The sequence below is a fragment of the Acipenser ruthenus genome, chromosome 20 (assembly GCF_902713425.1).
Source record: "Acipenser ruthenus chromosome 20, fAciRut3.2 maternal haplotype, whole genome shotgun sequence".
Lineage (NCBI taxonomy): Eukaryota > Metazoa > Chordata > Actinopteri > Acipenseriformes > Acipenseridae > Acipenser > Acipenser ruthenus.
The window spans coordinates 13500609-13521160 of NC_081208.1; the positions used below are offsets into that span (position 1 = coordinate 13500609).

General features: G+C 43.5%; 1 protein-coding gene across 3 annotated transcripts in view; it reads right to left on the minus strand.

The window, feature by feature from the left end:
• Positions 1 to 1657: 1657 nt before the first annotated feature.
• LOC117425377 (C-type lectin domain family 4 member E-like) overlaps positions 1658 to 20552 on the minus strand; it is a 136548-nt gene continuing 117653 nt past the window's right edge. For all 3 annotated transcript variants that reach the window (XM_058993524.1, XM_058993523.1, XM_058993525.1), the window contains 3 exons: positions 6499 to 6644; positions 5612 to 5733; positions 1658 to 5309 (listed from right to left, as the gene is read on the minus strand). In XM_058993524.1, coding sequence (XP_058849507.1) covers positions 5135 to 5309; positions 5612 to 5733; positions 6499 to 6644 — 443 coding nt within the window. In that variant the 3' untranslated portion in view covers positions 1658 to 5134. The remainder of the gene's footprint in view (positions 5310 to 5611; positions 5734 to 6498; positions 6645 to 20552) is intronic.

Here is a 20552-nt window from a genome sequence, read left to right on the forward strand (position 1 = left end):
AGCATATAAAGATGCCTGATAGTGCCACATCAGCAGAAACAAAATGGTTGCTGACCTCGGAGGTTAAAGGTCACAGCTAATATTTAAAAGTGCACTTTTCTTTATGTTGTTGTCTTATATATGTGTATGGTTAACCTTATGTGTGTGAATCTGGCCAGAATAATTTTTGATGATGCTAATGAAGCATTTTTGCATCTGCATTTATTTTTATTTTTATTAAAAATGAGAGCTGTATCTTTAAATGAGAGTTGCCTTATGGGAAATTTATTCTATATATAAGGGCCTTGGAATGCTCAGGGGGAGCTGTAATCTTGAAGGTGGATGCTGGAGAGACTCATGGCATATTTCTTTCGCTAGTTTTTCTTTTGTTTCCTATAAATAAATAGTTTTTTCTGCAATTTAATTCTGGTGTTTTTATCATCCTTTTTGGCAAGCCAAACCCAGTCACTCGGCCCGGTGACAATATATATACATATATATATATATATATATATATATATATATATATATATATATATATATATATATATATTCAGGCTAAAATGTAACTTCAGGAAACATAACAGTATAAGAACATGATTTTGCATTTGCATGTGTGGGAGGGTGTGGGAATTCACTGGACACGACAGAAATATTTGGAAACGCCACTTGGTGCACAGATTTATTTACGCCACAAGGTGGCACTGTAGCACTGGCTCCAGAGCACAACCAAATACCAGCAATGGTAAAAGGTTTGCCGTTCACTAGCGGTGCACACGCAGGTGCTCAAAATAATAGTACAAAGAGAAGGGGCGAAAGTAAAAAGGAAAATAAAACACTGTAACAAAACTTAAAAATAAAAGGTGCTGCTCTTGCAGCGTTCCCCCACCGTCGTTACCCGCACGACTCGGGTCTTCAGCCTACGCTTTGTTATTCCCCTACTATACTATATGGGTTTGCCCAGTTTCCCCGCTAACTACACATGTCCTGATATACAGGTACGTGAATACAGATTCTTTTATTTATTTTCTTCTCTGGGTTGGCTGTCTTCCTCAGCCTTGTTTGCCTGTCCTTTTTGTGGTTTCTATAGACCCTCACAACCAGGACTGTCACTGTTATTCTTCCAAGATGGGCGGGGCTGATCAATAACAAAGCACAGTTTTTATAGGTCAGGCACCCCCACAAGGCCCGCCTCCCGACCAGAGAGAACACACCCTCACCCAACCTCTCTGTGTCAGCCATGATTGACAGGCGGATCCTACAGGGCTCTCGACCCCTCCCCTACGGATCATGCATACGCCAGATAGCCAGCACAGATCTCACCCCGTTACAGCATGTTTTAAAACAGAGTGTGAGCACCTGGCCCTGCTGTGGATTTACATCAGGGCTGAATAAAACAGAAATGGGTATTTAAAATAAGTGTCTGCAATTGCAATGTAACTAACACATGATTCCCTATTGATTTCAAGTGAAATTCCTAAGCCACAAGCATGAGTTCATGACATGCTTTTCATGACTTCATAACATTTCCCTTAATACCCATGAAAAAATCATGAACACACTTATTTTTAAAGTGTTACCGAGAAATGTTTCTACTGTATTTTATTTATTTTATTGTGTTTGAGATTGGAGAAGGGGGTTGTGACAGGATGACAGAGGTTGAGACTCAGAGACAGTGTGAAAGTTCAAAAATAAAGCTTTTAATATACAAAAAATACAAAATAAACCAGCACGAGGGCCAAACAAAAAGGGTTTTAAACAGAAACAATAGACAGTAAGCACAAAACAAACTTACAACAATAAGGCTTCCAGACTGGGTGTTGCCTTCACTGGTTTGTAAAAACGAAAAAACCAGCACACACAGAAAAACACAGTTGCTTCCTCTCCTTCTAGAACTCTCTCAAATTGGAGGCTGAGGCCTCCTTTTATGCCAGGTGGCTGAGTATTTAATTGGATAATTAATTGGTTGATTTCTCCCATCTGACGCAATCAACCTGGGCAGGGAGGAGAATTTAACTCCATCCCTGCCAGTATTTCCAAAGGCAGAGCCCTGCTCTGCCACAGGGGTACTTTGTTTTGTAAAACGTAAAATAATGTTAGGCTAATATAGTCATGTATGTACAGGTGAGTGTGTAGGAGAGAGGTTGTGTAGGAGTGTGGAGTGGAAGAGAAAGAGAAACACCGGGATAGCCACACTCAATCCAACAATCAAACAATCAGCCACCAGGAGAGTGTGCAAACAGGGGCCATCTTGGTTGCAGACTGTCCCTTCACCAAGATGGCCGCCAGCCACCAAAGCTTTATCCACACACACACACCTACACACGTGTTTACCCATGGATAGAGCCTCTAGAGAGAGAGAGAGAGAGAGATAACAATATGACTAACAATATGACTATATAGATTTATAACTATATAGGCCTAAATATTCATAGAATGCACAAAGTCGTTTTTGCCAGCTGGTGCACAGATACCCATTCAATGATATTACACAACAACACTATGATTACATTCTTAACCCAACATGGCGTCCACGATATCTTGACTGACAGCGGCCTCTCCTCCATTCTTGAACATTAAGTCTGTGTTTCATCGTGTTCAGTGTATTGGACAATCAATTGAAATGGTCCAGATGGTGTATATTGTTTAAGAGATTTTATTTCAGAACAAGTTTTAAAACACATATTGACAACTCTGCAATAGCTGTGAAGAATAAGAATACAAATCACAACTTTATACTTAGTAATATTTCCAGGTTACATTAATTAAAGTTGTGGCTGCACTTTTGTGGAGCCTTTAAAAGACAATTTAACAGTAAAAATAAATGAACCATACTGTATTTATGTTTGTTTTGTGTAAAAAGGACGCCTCTTTAAATTTCTCATTTGTTGTTCCCTATCCAGCTCCCTCATGCAAGAGATTACAAATGAAGAGAAGGAGACCCTTTTTAACAGCTGCACCCTGACACTTACTGGTGAGCCCTTATGAATACTGTGTCAAATCAATTGCTTTATCAGTCACTAGTTAGTTCAACTTTCAACATTTTAAATTATTTGACATTATGCTGGTAGAATTAATTTTCTGGTACTCAATTCTTAACTGCTTTTTTTTTGTTGTTGTTATAACTCGATACAATGAAAGTTTTCAAAACTATGGGAATGTTCAACAGGAATTAAGTTATTTATTTTATATAAATAAAAATACAAAAATAAATGTATGAGGTGAGTTCTATGTCTGAATATCCTTAAACTGCATTATACACACACACAGGCATCACAGAATATACTTTAATACAGGAAATATCAAGGAACTAATGATAAACAAGTATTGGAAAATAATAAACCTTAAAGTAAATAAAAGAAAATCTACCATTATTAACAAACGATAACTGAAAACACCTTCATTCAAACTGATTAATAATAAACACAAAGACTATTTTTTGCTGAGCAGAATATATGAGGGTGTTCCAGCTCCAATGAAGGAACCCACAATATTAAAATGCTGTTTTTCTACCAGCACTGGGACAAAACAGAGAGTTCAAACTGTTTAATCTCAGTGTGTTGCTGCATTGTAGCACAGACCCCCTGAAACACAGGTTAGAGATGATGAACTCTACAAGAGGAACTCTTGTGCCACTACCAGCCACAAGAGGGAGCCAGATCATTCCCAATCCAGTCAGTGGCTGGAGTCCCCCTTGAATATCAGATTAAGATTAAACATGCTGTAGCAATTATCTAATCAGGGATAGCAATATATTTAGTGAGAAAGCAAGGATACAAGCAAGGGGTCTGAGTAATGGGGTGAAACAGGGGCAACACAGTAATACACCCCCCCCCCCCCCAACATGCTTTTTTGAGTCTGTACATGTCTGACATTATGACAGATTTAAAATGAATAGGTATGAAAGTTTACTAATGCTTTGCTTGCCTTTGTTTTGAGCACATTTTAACTTTTCTCGGATGTATTATTTAGTTTCTTTTTGGCCGCTTGAACATTAAAATAATGATACAACTCCCAAGCATGCTCCAACCATACCAGTATTCTTCCTACAAGTAAAACTTGAAACAATTTATTTTTCACTGTGCTTGTATATCTTGTCAAACTGGTTGTGTTCTTGCAGAGCTCGTCATATGACTCTACTCAGCACAGAACGCGCTCTTCTCTGAGAAACACAGTTTCTTCAGGGGACGATTTTATTACACCGGAAATTATGTTAAAACCATAGTTTATTTAAAAGATAAACAAAGCTTGCAGTAATAATACTGGTATGGTTGGATGCTTAGGAGTTATATCATTATTTTAATGTTCAAACGGCCACAAATAAACTAAACAATACATATGAGAATAGTTGGAACATACTCAAAACCAATGCAAGGAAAACATTAACCCTTTGCGGTCCTATGTCGGACCTGGTCCGACATTGCAGTTATTCCTGTCGGGTCCAATGTCGGACCCTATCCGACATCATCAAAAAAACGCAAAAAAAGGGTTTCTAGTCGTTTTTTCTCCGGAAAAATCCGAGAAAACCATTCAATGGCTGAGTGGGAGCAACAGGAGCAGAGACAAGCCAAAAAAAAAAAAAAAAGGGTGTATCTCATGAATAGTCATACTTGCCCCTGGCATCAGATAACAGCGGCCATAAGGAAACAAGCTGGCTGTGACTGAATCAGCGCTCAGAGAATATCACGGACATTTGCAGAGCTTTTTTCAGATGTTATAGTAATAAAATAATGACTTGGATCGCATTATTGAGGCGTTTGGTGATAAAACGAGTGATCAGGAGATGATTGATCGGTATGTATGACTATTATTATTATTATTTATTTCTTAGCATATGTGAAACCTATAGCGAACGAAAGGGTGGGGCAGGGCTGGAGATGCCTAGTGAGTGCTTTGTTGATATGCAGGGCCTTTTAAACCCGTTTGACTGTGAAAAAAATACTTTTAAACAGTGCGTCTAAAATTAACTGCGCGTGTGAAAATAAACCTGACGCGCCTGACACGTACTTAATAAATGGACTGCAAAGGGCCAAACTTTCATACCTATCAATATTCACTTTAAAGGTCCTGAGTGGCTCGACTGCATGGTCTGCAGGGTGAGTCATATGTGTGTTTCTCACTTCCCTTACTAAAGTGAAACAGACCCACATTGGTTTTATATATTGATTATCACTGCCATGGTTTCACAAATCCTTCTCATTTTTAGCTGTGTGCACGACTGATCATACCAGACTTTGAGGGTATCTGACATGTACACAAGGTCTGCACAATCCTGCCCGGACGAGTCCACACCTTCCTTATAGTCATCAGGCTCTTTACCGTACCAGTACCTGAAAGAGATGAGGAGCAATGCCAGTCAGTATCACAGCACTAAACTGGACATGCTCACGGGTTCACTGCAACACTTAATCAGCACTTAGTGAAAGAGATGAGGAGCAATGCCAGTCAGTATCACAGCACTAAACTGGACATGCTCACTGTTTCACTGCAACACTTAATCAGCACTTAGTGAAAGAGATGAGGAGCAATGCCAGTCAGTATCACACAATGTCAGTAGAAAATGACTAGGTTGTTTGCTGCTGAATCCTTTTAATCCTCAGCATTGATTTCAGAATGAGATTGAAGCTCTTACTTTGCCTTGTCATTGAGAAGAGTGCCGTCCACCCAGAGCCAGACTCCTTCAGTAACAGCGTCAGTCAGGCCGATCCAGTAGCGACTCCCTGGATGGGCTTTAGCTTCATTCAATAAGAATCTCTAAACAGAAAATACTCCTATCAGTTGTAGTGGAGATCTACAAGTCAGCTGCCCCCTAGTGGAAATATAAGAGCACTCTCCCTTTTTGAAGAAAGAGCAAACCTTCCTTTAAATGACAGCAAGAGGGGTGAGTAGCTTTCAGCTGATTATACGAGAGCCTGTCTGTGGCAGTGGGGGTTTCATAAAGCTCACATTGTCTTGTGTTCATGATGTCAGTGTGTGAACTCAGTGTTCTCTGCAGGACTGAAAGTGGCAGGGTTTGGGTGGGAGGGCACTATTGTGTACCGGAGGGGCAACACCCCGGGGTTATTTATTATTATACACTCAAAACACAAACAACTGTATGAACAGGGATTTCTTTTATACACATCAAAATGTTCTGCAGTAAATTGCTGTCAAATAGTTTCCAACAGGTCAGGTGTGTTCTGATTCAGTTGAAATGTTTGGTGATAGACCAGTGACAATCACAGATCTAAATACACACCCCAGCATTGAATGGCCAGCAGAACACTAGAAGCCCAGGGGGTAGATGTCTTAAACTCAGGAAACACGAGGCAACTTCCAGCCACTTTTCCAGCAGCTACTTGGAAGAGCGGAGACATTTTCAAGCAATTTGATTTAAGCAGCTTGGTTTGAAATTGTTTGAAAAATGTCACAGTCAACTAGAGGCTTCAACAGCTGCCAGAAAAGCAGTTTCCTGAAAGCTGCCTGGTGTTTCATGAGCTTTATAAACAGAGCTCTGTAAAGATGATGGTCAAACTGTACCTGCTCTGCCTCGCTCTCTATAATCACCAGGTCTGCTCCCATTGATGTGCAGTTATCACGGCTGGATTGCCAGTCCATTGTATCAGTTGAGAAGTAGTAGCACTTTCCATTGGTCTGTATCCACTTCTCTGGACAACAAACCCGCTCTGCACAATGAGAGAAAGAAGCAGTGCATGTTAAACAGAAACGCCTGGAGATCTGAAGAAGGGGGCTGCACCTACAACACAGGGCTAGATTCTCAGCATTAGCATTAGCATGATTTTCTCAGAAGGATACTGCATCTCCCCTCCCCTCCAACTAGTATTTGGACCAGGGTGGGACTAATCACTGCATGCTGGTGGCCAAGTGAACTTTTATGGTGGCCAACATTTTCAAATGGGGACAATATTAGGAGACATGTATATTTTGCACACATGTTGCTTTTGCAGGCTTTGTTTTCATGTAATGGATGTTTTTTATGAACTGTAAATTGTGGAAGGGGAACTATATATAATCTATGTACCCGAGAACTTACCATACAATTCCAGGGAGCTATTTACATTAAATGCCAGGGAACCATTTTCTGTGTGCATACAATGCCAGTGAGTGAAGTATATACATAACATGCCTGGGAACTATACACGTAAAATGCCAGAAAGATAACTACATAAGAATAAGAATCCCAGGGAAGTGAACACAGCCTCACAGAGTTCCTGCCCAGCACACCACAGCACAGAGAGCCCCCGGCCAGCATGCTCCTGTGCGACGACCCCCAATCCAGCACACCACAGCACAGAGAGCCCCCGGCCAGCATGCTCCTGTGCGACGACCCCCAATCCAGCACACCACAGCACAGAGAGCCCCCGGCCAGCATGCTCCTGTGCGACGACCCCTAATCCAGCACACCACAGCACAGAGAGCCCCCGGCCAGCATGCTCCTGTGCGACGACCCCCAATCCAGCACACCACAGCACAGAGAGCCCCCGGCCAGCATGCTCCTGTGCGACGACCCCCAATCCAGCACACCACAGCACAGAGAGCCCCCGGCCAGCATGCTCCTGTGCGATGACCCCCAATCCAGTACAGCACTGCCACAGTGGGCTGCCAGCAGGAGCGGTACCAGAGCCCCACACAGCCACAGCTGGACAGCTACGCAGCGGCAACGTCCAGAACAGGGAACACAAACACAGCAGAACTCGTGAGATTAGAAAACTACTGGATTCAATCAGCACCAAACCCTAACCCACCACTGCAGGGATATGAATAACAGGTTACATATATAATATACTATGACAGACACAAATGTAAAGGGTACCCTGGACTGGAGGGCCAGACAATTCATTCCCAGGGTTAGGCGGAAGTTGGTCATCTAGAAAGAGGGCGGAGCTCCGGTACACTAAATCATCAACCTGGAAGGGAAACGATGTGGCAGCCGCGGATTGGAGGAGCTGTTGCTCTCATTAACCAAGGGGTCATGATAGATGGTACAAAGGGGGACGGAGCAAAGTGATCTGTTCCTTTGTAAATGGTTAAATCTAACTGAAAGGAGAGCTGTGTGGTGGTATGTGGCAGTGTACCCCGTCCATGTGTGTGTTATGTGTTGCGTGTGGTGTGTTAATGTTGGTGTATAGGTATTGGTGCACGGGATATAAATGAGTCTGTGTAGCACGAGTGATTTAAAATATATAGTTGTATTTAGGCACGGAGATGCATAATCACTTCACGTGCAGATAAAGTATGCGAGCACGGGATTGCACAAATTAGTTCACGTGCTGGGTTTCAAGTGAATAATTAATTTGTAATTGAATCCCGGCACAACAGTATATACAGATGCACGTTTTACTCGGGGTTGGGTGTTCAGTGTGGAGAGAACGGGAGAGAACGTCGGGAGTAAGCTTTAAAATAATAATTACAATTGCTAGACGTGCTGAGTTAGATCAGCACGATACTTGTTTGTTTAGTGTTCCTCCACCCTGTTTGTTAGTGTCTGTTCGTTTTGTTTGTCTGTTTATTTTGGCCTCAAGTGCTGTGTGCTGTTTTTTTTTATACCTTTTATTTTTACAATTAACCCTTTGCGGTCCCATGTCGGACCACTCAATGGCCAAGTGAGACCGATAGGAGCCGAGAGAAGCCGAAAAAATAAAAATAAAAAAGGGCGTATCTCATGAATACTGATAGACCTGACACCACATAGATAACACGGACATAAACAAACAAGATAGCTGGTGATAAAACGAGTGATCAAGAGATGATTTATCGGTATGTACTATTATTAAGAGGCATTTGAAAAATATAGCGAACAAGGGGTGGGGCGGGGCTGGAGATGCAGTACTGTTGATATGCAGTGCCTTTTAAACCTGTTTTACTGTGAAAATAATACTTTTAAACAGCGTGTCTAAAATAAACTGCGCGTGTGAAAATAAATTGGACCTGACACGCGCTGAATAAATGGACCGCTAAGGGTTAAACGCACGGAACGCAGCAGCGTCTCAGTTTCACCTGCCAGTACTGTCTGTGTGTGTTTCTTTCTGGCCTGACATCACCCCTACAGCCAGCCTGTTCTCATGGTACCATAAGTGTTTATTTGTTTTGTCTTGTCTAATACTGTGCCTGTTTGTGATTTGTTAGATGGCTAAACACAATCCAGGAGCTGTCGCTTAAGGCCAGCACGAACCTGGACAACACTGCACCTTGTTGCACCATAAACTGTATTTGCACTACGAGCCCTTGAGCACACCTGTGGACTTGTGTTTGTGTTACGTGTGGGTGTGTGGCAAAGTGGTGAGTGAATACAGGTGCGTGCAGTGCGGAGTGGATACAAAACAGACAGACCATGATTTCCAGGTGCAAGGGTGTTTATTGATTTAATTAACAATGTCCAGAGCCTTATGGCAAACGCCTGTAAATAACAATGATGGAGTGATACAGCGGCGTGTATCACTCGGTATTTGTAAATCCCCGTAACCAAAATGACCCGTAACCAAAAGTCCAGTTTTACACACCAACACTAAACACAAAAACACAAACACAGTTCCTAGTGATAGTGAATACGTGCAAGTGGTGTATTACAGTTCTCGTGAAATGCAGGGGTGAAAGTGATGTCCGGGTTTATGCTGGCTTTCGCTACAGCTCCGGATCGTACTACTGGTAGTCTATTAAAAAATAGATGACAGTTAACAAACACTAACAAACACAAGACAAAACTCACGGTTCATGATACTACAACACAGACTCCTTGTAGGTTTAAAACACTAACCATTTACCAAGGAACAGATCACTTACACTACGACCCTATTTATACCCTCGCTCATGACCCCTAGGTTAACGAGCGCATCCGCTCCTCCAATCCTCGGATACCACGTCACTTCCCGTCCGAGTCATTGAGTTTGGGTACCGTAGCTCTGTCCCCTTCCTAAATGACCGACTTCCGAATTATAGACAGGTATTTGTGTATGTTTGCTAGTATGTGTTTGTGCGTGTATGTGCTTATATACATATACCCATCCCCCCAAAAAAACACTACGGTCTACATTTAGAACAAATTCCAAAATAAACAAATAAATAAATACATAATTATAAAAAGTGAGTATATATACAGGTACACACACATGTATGTATATAGATAGTACATACATACTTAGACATTTAAATATACAGTTTAATATCTCACAAATTATTTCATTGTAAAAATCTAATCCTCTGAAATATTAGATATCCATCAATAAGTAGCTGGAATATACAGGGTCTGTATGGCTCAGCTTTAGGTATTAAAACTAAAAGACCCTTGGGAGGTGACGGCAGGAGGGGAGTCCCTGGCCAATAAGGCGGCAGCGGGAGCTCCACTTCTCCCCCTTGGTGATGGAGTCAGGACTAATTGTGGTGCTGTGGTTGGCCACTCTGGCAGTGGCTGCCGTGGTGTTGGCCCTCTTCACGGACGCTGTGGTCGGGCTGTTTTCCCCCGTGCTCCCCTGAGCAGCCTATGCAAAGGCTGCTGAGGAATGCCAGCATCATGTCCTAGTCCTTCCTCTAGCTGCAGGTAGTCTCCCTCTTGTGGTGGTGGTGGGAGCTGCAGGTAGTCTCCCTCTTGTGGTGGTGGTGGGAGCTGCAGGTAGTCTCCCTCTTGTGGTGGTGGTGGGAGTTGCAGGTAGTCTCCCTATAGCCCTATGAAGGTGCAGGTAGGCGTGGCTCCTCCCGCTCAGAAGTTAACCTAGTAGTTGATCACCACGGCTGCCATGTCTGAGAAGGACGCTGGGTGTTGTTGTCGTTCCCAGTGTTCCCAATGCTCCCCATCTCTGGCCCACAGCCGGTCGATCGCCATCGGGAGGTCCTCCCCGTTCCACTCCGGGTCTGTCAGCCAGTCGAACGTCTCCACCGTCTCCTCCCTCAAGGCCGCTGGATGTTCTGGGACTTCCCTCCACCGCTCCTCCTCATAATGGCGGAAGGGACCGTATGCAACCCGATGCTTCTGTTCGCAGAGGGGGCACACCGGCGATGGCTGGTCGTATTGCCCTGGGTTCCTGGCCTTCAGGCAGAACTCGTGCATCTATATATATATATCTAAATATATATATATATATACAGTTGTGTCGGGATTCAATTACTAAATAATTATTCACTTGAATCCCAGCACATGAACTAATTTGTGCAATCCCAGTGCTCACATACTATTACATACTTTATCTGCACATGGAGTGATTGTGCAATCCCCGTGCCTAAATACAACTATATATCTTAAATCACTCGTGCTACACAGACCCATTTATATTCCATGCACCACTATATCCACATAGAATATTGTGTTCAGTTCTGGTCACCTTGTTACAAAAAGGATATTGCTGCTCTAGAAAGAGTGTGAAGAAGAGCAACCAGAATTACCCCGGGTATGCAGACAGGTTAAAAGAATTGAATCTATTCAGTCTTGAACAAAGAAAACTACGCGGTGATCTGATTCAAGCATTCAAAATCCTAAAAGGTATAGACAATGTCGACCCAGGGGACTTTTTTAACCTGAAAAAGGAAACAAGGACCAGGGGTCACAAATGGAGATTAGATAACTCTGTTTCCAAAGAGCAGCTCAAAAACTCAGTTTCCAAAGAGCAGCTCAAAAACTCAGTTTCCAAAGAGCAGCTCAAAAACTCCCATCTCCCCAGTAAAGAGAGGGGACTCCCACACAGGGCTCAAAATCAAAGTAGAAACCCTCTCATCACAATTTGATACATTTTTGTGTGCAGCTTAGATGCCACCCTCCGATTCACCTTACTATAAAAGAGGAATGCTTTGATCATCTCAAATCAGATATATCACACTTCAAACAGTGGGGACTGTTCTGCTGTGTGGAGATCTCAATGCCAGAACAGGCAGAGAGATGGGCTATCTGTGCAGGCCTGGGTCCGTACATTGTCATGGCAGGACCAGGGGGGCCTCTCTGGGCAGATTCACATACAGCTCAGCTCTAGGTTGTAGTGTGGTAGACTACACATTCACAGACATGGACCCAGAATCTATTGATGCTTTTATAGTCAAGCAACAAACGCCCCTGTCAGACCACAATCAAATACCCTTTACCTGAACAGATCAGAGCAGCACAACACTGGTCTGAACCCGCCGCCAAACTATTACACCTCAAACACACATAAAAATAGACACAAAACAGCACCGAGGACTATAAAGATACCCTCACCAGTGCTGCGATAGAAAGCCTGTTAAACAGCTTTCAAATAAACCAACATCCAAAAACCCAAACAGGAATATTAGGAAGGAAGATTTAAATAACATCTTTGAAAACACAGCAGCTAATTTCGAACCTCAAAAAAATATATGGGAAAAACAAAACCCAAAAAATAAATCTATAGAAAACTGGTTTGACAGCAAATGCAAACATGTCAGAAAAAACTAAGACTGCTGTCCAACCAGAAACACAGAGAACCCAACCACACTGAACTACACCTGCTCCAAACAGAAACACATATAACCCAACCACACTGAATTACACCTACTGTGCAACCAGAAACACAGAGAACGCGACCACGCTGAATTACACCTGCTGTGCAACCAGAAACACAGAGAACCCGACCACGCTGAATTACACCTGCTCCAAACAGAAACACATAGAACCCAAACACACTGAATTACACCTGCTCCAACCAGAAAAACGGAGAACCCAACCACACTGAATTACACCTGCTCCAAAACAGAAACACATATAACCCAAACACACTGAATTACACCTGCTCCAACCAGAAAAACAGAGAACCCAACCACACTGAATTACACCTGCTCCAAAACAGGAACACATATAACCCAACCACACTGAATTACACCTGCTCCAAACAGAAACACATAGAACCGAACCAAACTGAATTACACCTGCTGTGCAACCAGAAACACAGAGAACGCGACCACACTGAATTACACCTGCTCCAAACAGAAACACATATAACCCAAACACACTGAATTACACCTGCTCCAACCAGAAACACAGAGAACCCAACCACACTGAATTACACCTGCTCCAACCAGAAACACAGAGAACCCAACCACACAGAATTACACATGCTCCAAACAGAAACACAGAGAACCCGACCACACTGAATTACACCTGCTCCAACCAGAAACACAGAGAAGCCAACCACACTGAATTACACCTGCTGTGCAACCAGAAACACAGAGAACCCAACCACACTGAATTACACCTACTGTGCAACCAGAAACACAGAGAACGCGACCACACTGAATTACACCTGCTCCAAACAGAAACACATATAACCCAAACACACTGAATTACACCTGCTCCAACCAGAAACACAGAGAACCCAACCACACTGAATTACACCTGCTCCAAACAGAAACACAGAGAACCCAACCACACTGAATTACACCTGCTGTGCAACCAGAAATACATAGAACCCAACCACACTGAATTACACCTGCTGTGCAACAAGAAACACAGAGAACGTGACCACACAAGACATGCAGAGAACACGACCACACTGAATTACACCTGCTCCAACCAGAAACACAGACAACCCGACCACACTGAATTATACCTGCTCCAACAAGACATGCAGAGAACGCGACTACACTGAATTACACCTGCTGTGCAACCAGAAACACAACGAAACCAACCACACTGAATTACACCTGCTGTGGAACTAGAAACACAGAGAATCCAACCACAATGAATTACACCTGCTGTGCAACCAGAAACACAGAGAACCCAGCCACACTGAATTACACCTGCTGTGCAACCAGAAACACAGAGAACGCGACCACACTGAATTACACCTGCTCCAAACAGAAACACATATAACCCAAACACACTGAATTGCACCTGCTGTGCAACCAGAAACACAGAGAACCCAACCACACTGAATTACACCTGCTCCAAACAGAAACACATATAACCCAAACACACTGAATTACACATGCTCCAACCAGAAACACAGAGTAGCCAACCACACTGAATTACACCTGCTGTGCAACCAGAAACACAGAGAACGCGACCACACTGAATTACACCTGCTCCAAACAGAAACACATATAACCCAAACACACTGAATTACATGTGCTCCAACCAGAAACACAGAGAACCCAACCACACTGAATTACACCTGCTCCAACCAGAAACACAGAGAACCCAACCACACAGAATTACACATGCTCCAAACAGAAACACAGAGAACCCGACCACACTGAATTACACCTGCTCCAACCAGAAACACAGAGAAGCCAACCACACTGAATTACACCTGCTGTGCAACCAGAAACACAGAGAACCCAACCACACTGAATTACACCTACTGTGCAACCAGAAACACAGAGAACGCGACCACACTGAATTACACCTGCTCCAAACAGAAACACATATAACCCAAACACACTGAATTACACCTGCTCCAACCAGAAACACAGAGAACCCAACCACACTGAATTACACCTGCTCCAAACAGAAACACAGAGAACCCAACCACACTGAATTACACCTGCTCCAAAACAGGAACACATATAACCCAACCACACTGAATTACACCTGCTCCAAACAGAAACACATAGAACCGAACCACACTGAATTACACCTGCTGTGCAACCAGAAACACAGAGAACGCGACCACACTGAATTACACCTGCTCCAAACAGAAACACATATAACCCAAACACACTGAATTACACCTGCTCCAACCAGAAACACAGAGAACCCAACCACACTGAATTACACCTGCTCCAACCAGAAACACAGAGAACCCAACCACACAGAATTACACATGCTCCAAACAGAAACACAGAGAACCCGACCACACTGAATTACACCTGCTCCAACCAGAAACACAGAGAAGCCAACCACACTGAATTACACCTGCTGTGCAACCAGAAACACAGAGAACCCAACCACACTGAATTACACCTACTGTGCAACCAGAAACACAGAGAACGCGACCACACTGAATTACACCTGCTCCAAACAGAAACACATATAACCCAAACACACTGAATTACACCTGCTCCAACCAGAAACACAGAGAACCCAACCACACTGAATTACACCTGCTCCAAACAGAAACACAGAGAACCCAACCACACTGAATTACACCTGCTGTGCAACCAGAAATACATAGAACCCAACCACACTGAATTACACCTGCTGTGCAACAAGAAACACAGAGAACGTGACCACACAAGACATGCAGAGAACACGACCACACTGAATTACACCTGCTCCAACCAGAAACACAGACAACCCGACCACACTGAATTATACCTGCTCCAACAAGACATGCAGAGAACGCGACTACACTGAATTACACCTGCTGTGCAACCAGAAACACAACGAAACCAACCACACTGAATTACACCTGCTGTGGAACTAGAAACACAGAGAATCCAACCACAATGAATTACACCTGCTGTGCAACCAGAAACACAGAGAACCCAGCCACACTGAATTACACCTGCTGTGCAACCAGAAACACAGAGAACGCGACCACACTGAATTACACCTGCTCCAAACAGAAACACATATAACCCAAACACACTGAATTGCACCTGCTGTGCAACCAGAAACACAGAGAACCCAACCACACTGAATTACACCTGCTCCAAACAGAAACACATATAACCCAAACACACTGAATTACACATGCTCCAACCAGAAACACAGAGTAGCCAACCACACTGAATTACACCTGCTGTGCAACCAGAAACACAGAGAACGCGACCACACTGAATTACACCTGCTCCAAACAGAAACACATATAACCCAAACACACTGAATTACATGTGCTCCAACCAGAAACACAGAGAACCCAACCACACTGAATTACACCTGCTCCAACCAGAAACACAGAGAACCCAACCACACAGAATTACACATGCTCCAAACAGAAACACAGAGAACCCGACCACACTGAATTACACCTGCTCCAACCAGAAACACAGAGAAGCCAACCACACTGAATTACACCTGCTGTGCAACCAGAAACACAGAGAACCCAACCACACTGAATTACACCTACTGTGCAACCAGAAACACAGTGAACGCGACCACACTGAATTACACCTGCTCCAAACAGAAACACATATAACCCAAACACACTGAATTACACCTGCTCCAACCAGAAACACAGAGAACCCAACCACACTGAATTACACCTGCTCCAAACAGAAACACAGAGAACCCAACCACACTGAATTACACCTGCTCCAATCAGAAACACAGAGAACCCAACCACACTGAATTACACCTGCTGTGCAACCAGAAATACATAGAACCCAACCACACTGAATTACACCTGCTGTGCAACAAGAAACACAGAGAACGTGACCACACAAGACATGCAGAGAACACGACCACACTGAATTACACCTGCTCCAACCAGAAACACAGACAACCCGACCACACTGAATTATACCTGCTCCAACAAGACATGCAGAGAACGCGACTACACTGAATTACACCTGCTGTGCAACCAGAAACACAACGAAACCAACCACACTGAATTACATCTGCTGTGGAACTAGAAACACAGAGAATCCAACCACAATGAATTACACCTGCTGTGCAACCAGAAACACAGAGAACCCAGCCACACTGAATTACACCTGCTGTGCAACCAGAAACACAGAGAACGCGACCACACTGAATTACACCTGCTCCAAACAGAAACACATATAACCCAAACACACTGAATTGCACCTGCTGTGCAACCAGAAACACAGAGAACCCAACCACACTGAATTACACCTGCTCCAAACAGAAACACATATAACCCAAACACACTGAATTACACATGCTCCAACCAGAAACACAGAGTAGCCAACCACATTGAATTACACCTGCTGTGCAACCAGAAACACAGAGAACGCGACCACACTGAATTTACACCTACTATGCAACCAGAAACACAGAGAACCCAACCACACTGAATTACACCTGCTCCAACCAGAAACACAGAGAACCTGACCACACTGAATTACACCTGCTCCAACCAGAAACACAGAGAACGCGACCACACTGAATTACACCTGCTCCAAACAGAAACACAGAGAACCTAACCACACTGAATTACACCTGTTGTGCAACCAGAAACACAGAGAAGCCAACCACACTGAATTACACCTGCTCCAACCAGAAACACAAAGAACCCAACCACACTGAATTACACCTGCTGTGAAACAGGAAACACAGAGAACCCAACCACACTGAATTACACCTGCTCCAAACAGAAACACAGAGAACCCAACCACACTGAATTACACCTGCTCCAACCAGAAACACATATAACCCAAACACACTGAATTACACCTGCTCCAACCAGAAACAAAGAGAACCCAACCACACTGAATTACATATGCTCCAAACAGAAACACATATAACCCAACCACACTGAATTACACCTGCTGTGCAACCAGAAACACAGAGAACGTGACCACACAAGACATGCAGAGAACGCGACCACACTGAATTACACCTGCTGTGCAACCAGAAACACAGAGAACCCAACCACACTGAATTGCACCTGCTGTGGAACTAGAAACACAGAGAACCCAACCACACTGAATTACACCTGCTCCAACCAGAAACACATATAACCCAACCACACTGAATTGCACCTGCTGTGCAACCAGAAACACAGAGAACCCAACCACACTGAATTACACCTGCTCCAACCAGAAACAGAGAACCCAACCACACTGAATTACACCTGCTCCAAACAGAAACACATATAACCCAAACACACTGAATTACACCTGCTCCAAACAGAAACACATATAACCCAAACACACTGAATTACACCTGTTCCAACCAGAAACACAGAGTAGCCAACCACACTGAATTACACCTGCTGTGCAACCAGAAACACAGAGAACAAAAACCACACTGAATTTACACCTACTATGCAACCAGAAACACAGAGAACCCAACCACACTGAATTACACCTGCTCCAACCAGAAACACAGAGAACACGACCACACTGAATTACACCTGCTCCAAACAGAAACACAGAGAACCCAACCACACTGAATTACACCTGTTGTGCAACCAGAAACACAGAGAAGCCAACCACACTGAATTACACCTGCTCCAACCAGAAACACAAAGAACCCAACCACACTGAATTACACCTGCTGTGAAACAGGAAACACAGAGAACCCAACCACACTGAATTACACCTGCTCCAAACAGAAACACAGAGAACCCAACCACACTGAATTACACCTGCTCCAAACAGAAACACAGAGAACCCAACCACACTGAATTACACCTGCTGCAAACAGAAAAACAGAGAACCCAACCACACTGAATTACACCTGCTGTGCAATCAGAAACACATATAACCCAACCACACTGAATTACACCTGCTGCAAGCAGAAACACAGAGAACATGACCACGCTGAATTACACCTGCTGTCCAACCAGAAACACAGACAACCCAACCACACTGAATTACACCTGCTCCAAAACAGAAACACAGATAACCCAACCACACTGAATTACACCTACTCCAAAACAGAAACACAAATAACCCAACCACACTGAATTACACCTGCTGTGCAACCAGAAACAGAGAAGCCAACCACACTGAATTACACCTGGGGTGCAACCAGAAACACAGAGAACAAAAACCACACTGAATTTACACCTGCTGTGAAACAGGAAACACAAAGAACCCAACCACACTGAATTACACCTGCTGTGAAACAGGAAACACAGAGAACCCAACCACACTGAATTACACCTGTTGTGCAACCAGAAACACAGAGAACCCAACCACACTGAATTACACCTTCTCCAACAAGAAACACAGAGAACCCAACCACACTGAATTACACCTGCTCCAAACAGAAACACATATAACCCAACCACACTGAATTACACCTGCTGCAAACAGATAAACAGAGAACCCAACCACACTGAATTACACCTGATCCAAAACAGAAACACATATAACCCAACCACACTGAATTACATCTGCTGTGCAATCAGAAACACATATAACCCAACCACACTGAATTACACCTGCTGTGCAAGCAGAAACACAGAGAACATGACCACGCTGAATTACACCTGCTGTCCAACCAGAAACACAGACAACCCAACCACACTGATTTACACCTGCTGTGCAATCAGAAACACATATAACCCAATGTGGCAATGCGCCCCGTCCCTGTGTGCATTTGTGTGTTATGTGTTGTATGTTGCGTGTGTTAATGTTGGTGTATAGTCATTGGTACATGGGATATAAACGGGTCTGTGTTTCACGTGTATTTAAAAAGTGTAGATTTGTATTTAGGCACGAGGAGAGCACAAATCACTTCACGTGCTGGTTAAATGTTATATGTGAGCACGGGGTTGCACAGAATTAATTCACGTGCTGGGATTCAAGTGAATAATTAGTAATTGAATCCCAGCACAATAGTATATATAGACACACATTTCTTGCAGTCGGGGTTGGGTGTTCGAGAGTGGAGAACAGGTGTGGAGAAGGAGAAACTAAATAGTGAAAGAAAGCGTAAATATAAGTGTTGTACTCACCGTGTTTGTTTGTCTCTCCGTGCACCGTTTGTTAAGTGTTTAGTACGTTTTGTTTGTCTATTTATTTTGGCTACCAGTGCCGTGTCCTGTTTTTGTGTTCCAACCTTTTATTTTCTGTTCTGTTTAATTATTAAATGCTGAGCGCAATCACGCGCTCAGCTTTACCAAAACCCCATCTCTCTGTTTATTTATTTCCTGCATCTGGTCTGACGCCACCCACTCCGGCCGTCTTTGTGACACCCAACCACACTGAATTACACCTGTTCCAAACAGAAACACATATAACCCAACCACACTGAATTACACCTGTTCCAAACAGAAACACATATAACCCAAGCACACTGAATTACACCTGCTCCAACCAGAAACACAGAGAACCCAACCACACTGAATTACACCTACTCCAAACAGAAAAACAGAGAACCCAACCACACTGAATTACACCTGTTCCAAACAGAAACACATATAACCCAAGCACACTGAATTACACCTGCTCCAACCAGAAACACAGAGAAGCCAACCATACTGAATTACACCTGCTGTGCAACCAGAAACACAGCGAAACCAACCACACTGAATTACACCTGCTGTGCAACCAGAAACACATATAACCCAGCCACACTGAATTACACCTGCTGTGGAAACAGAAACACAGAGAACCCAACCACACTGAATTTACACCTGCTATGCAACCAGAAACACCGAGAACACAACCACACTGAATTACACCTGCTCCAAACAGAAACACATATAACCCAACCACACTGAATTACACCTGCTGTGCAACCAGAAACACAGAGAACGCGACCACACTGAATTACACCTGCTCCAAACAGAAACACAGAGAACGCGACCATGCTGAATTACACCTGCTCCAAACAGAAACACAGAGAACCCAACCACACTGAATTACACCTGCTGTGCAACCAGACACACAGAGAACCTAACCACACTGAATTACATCTGCTGTGCAACCAGAAACACATATAGCCCAACCACACTGAATTACACCTGCTGTGTAAGCAGAAACACATATAGCCCAAC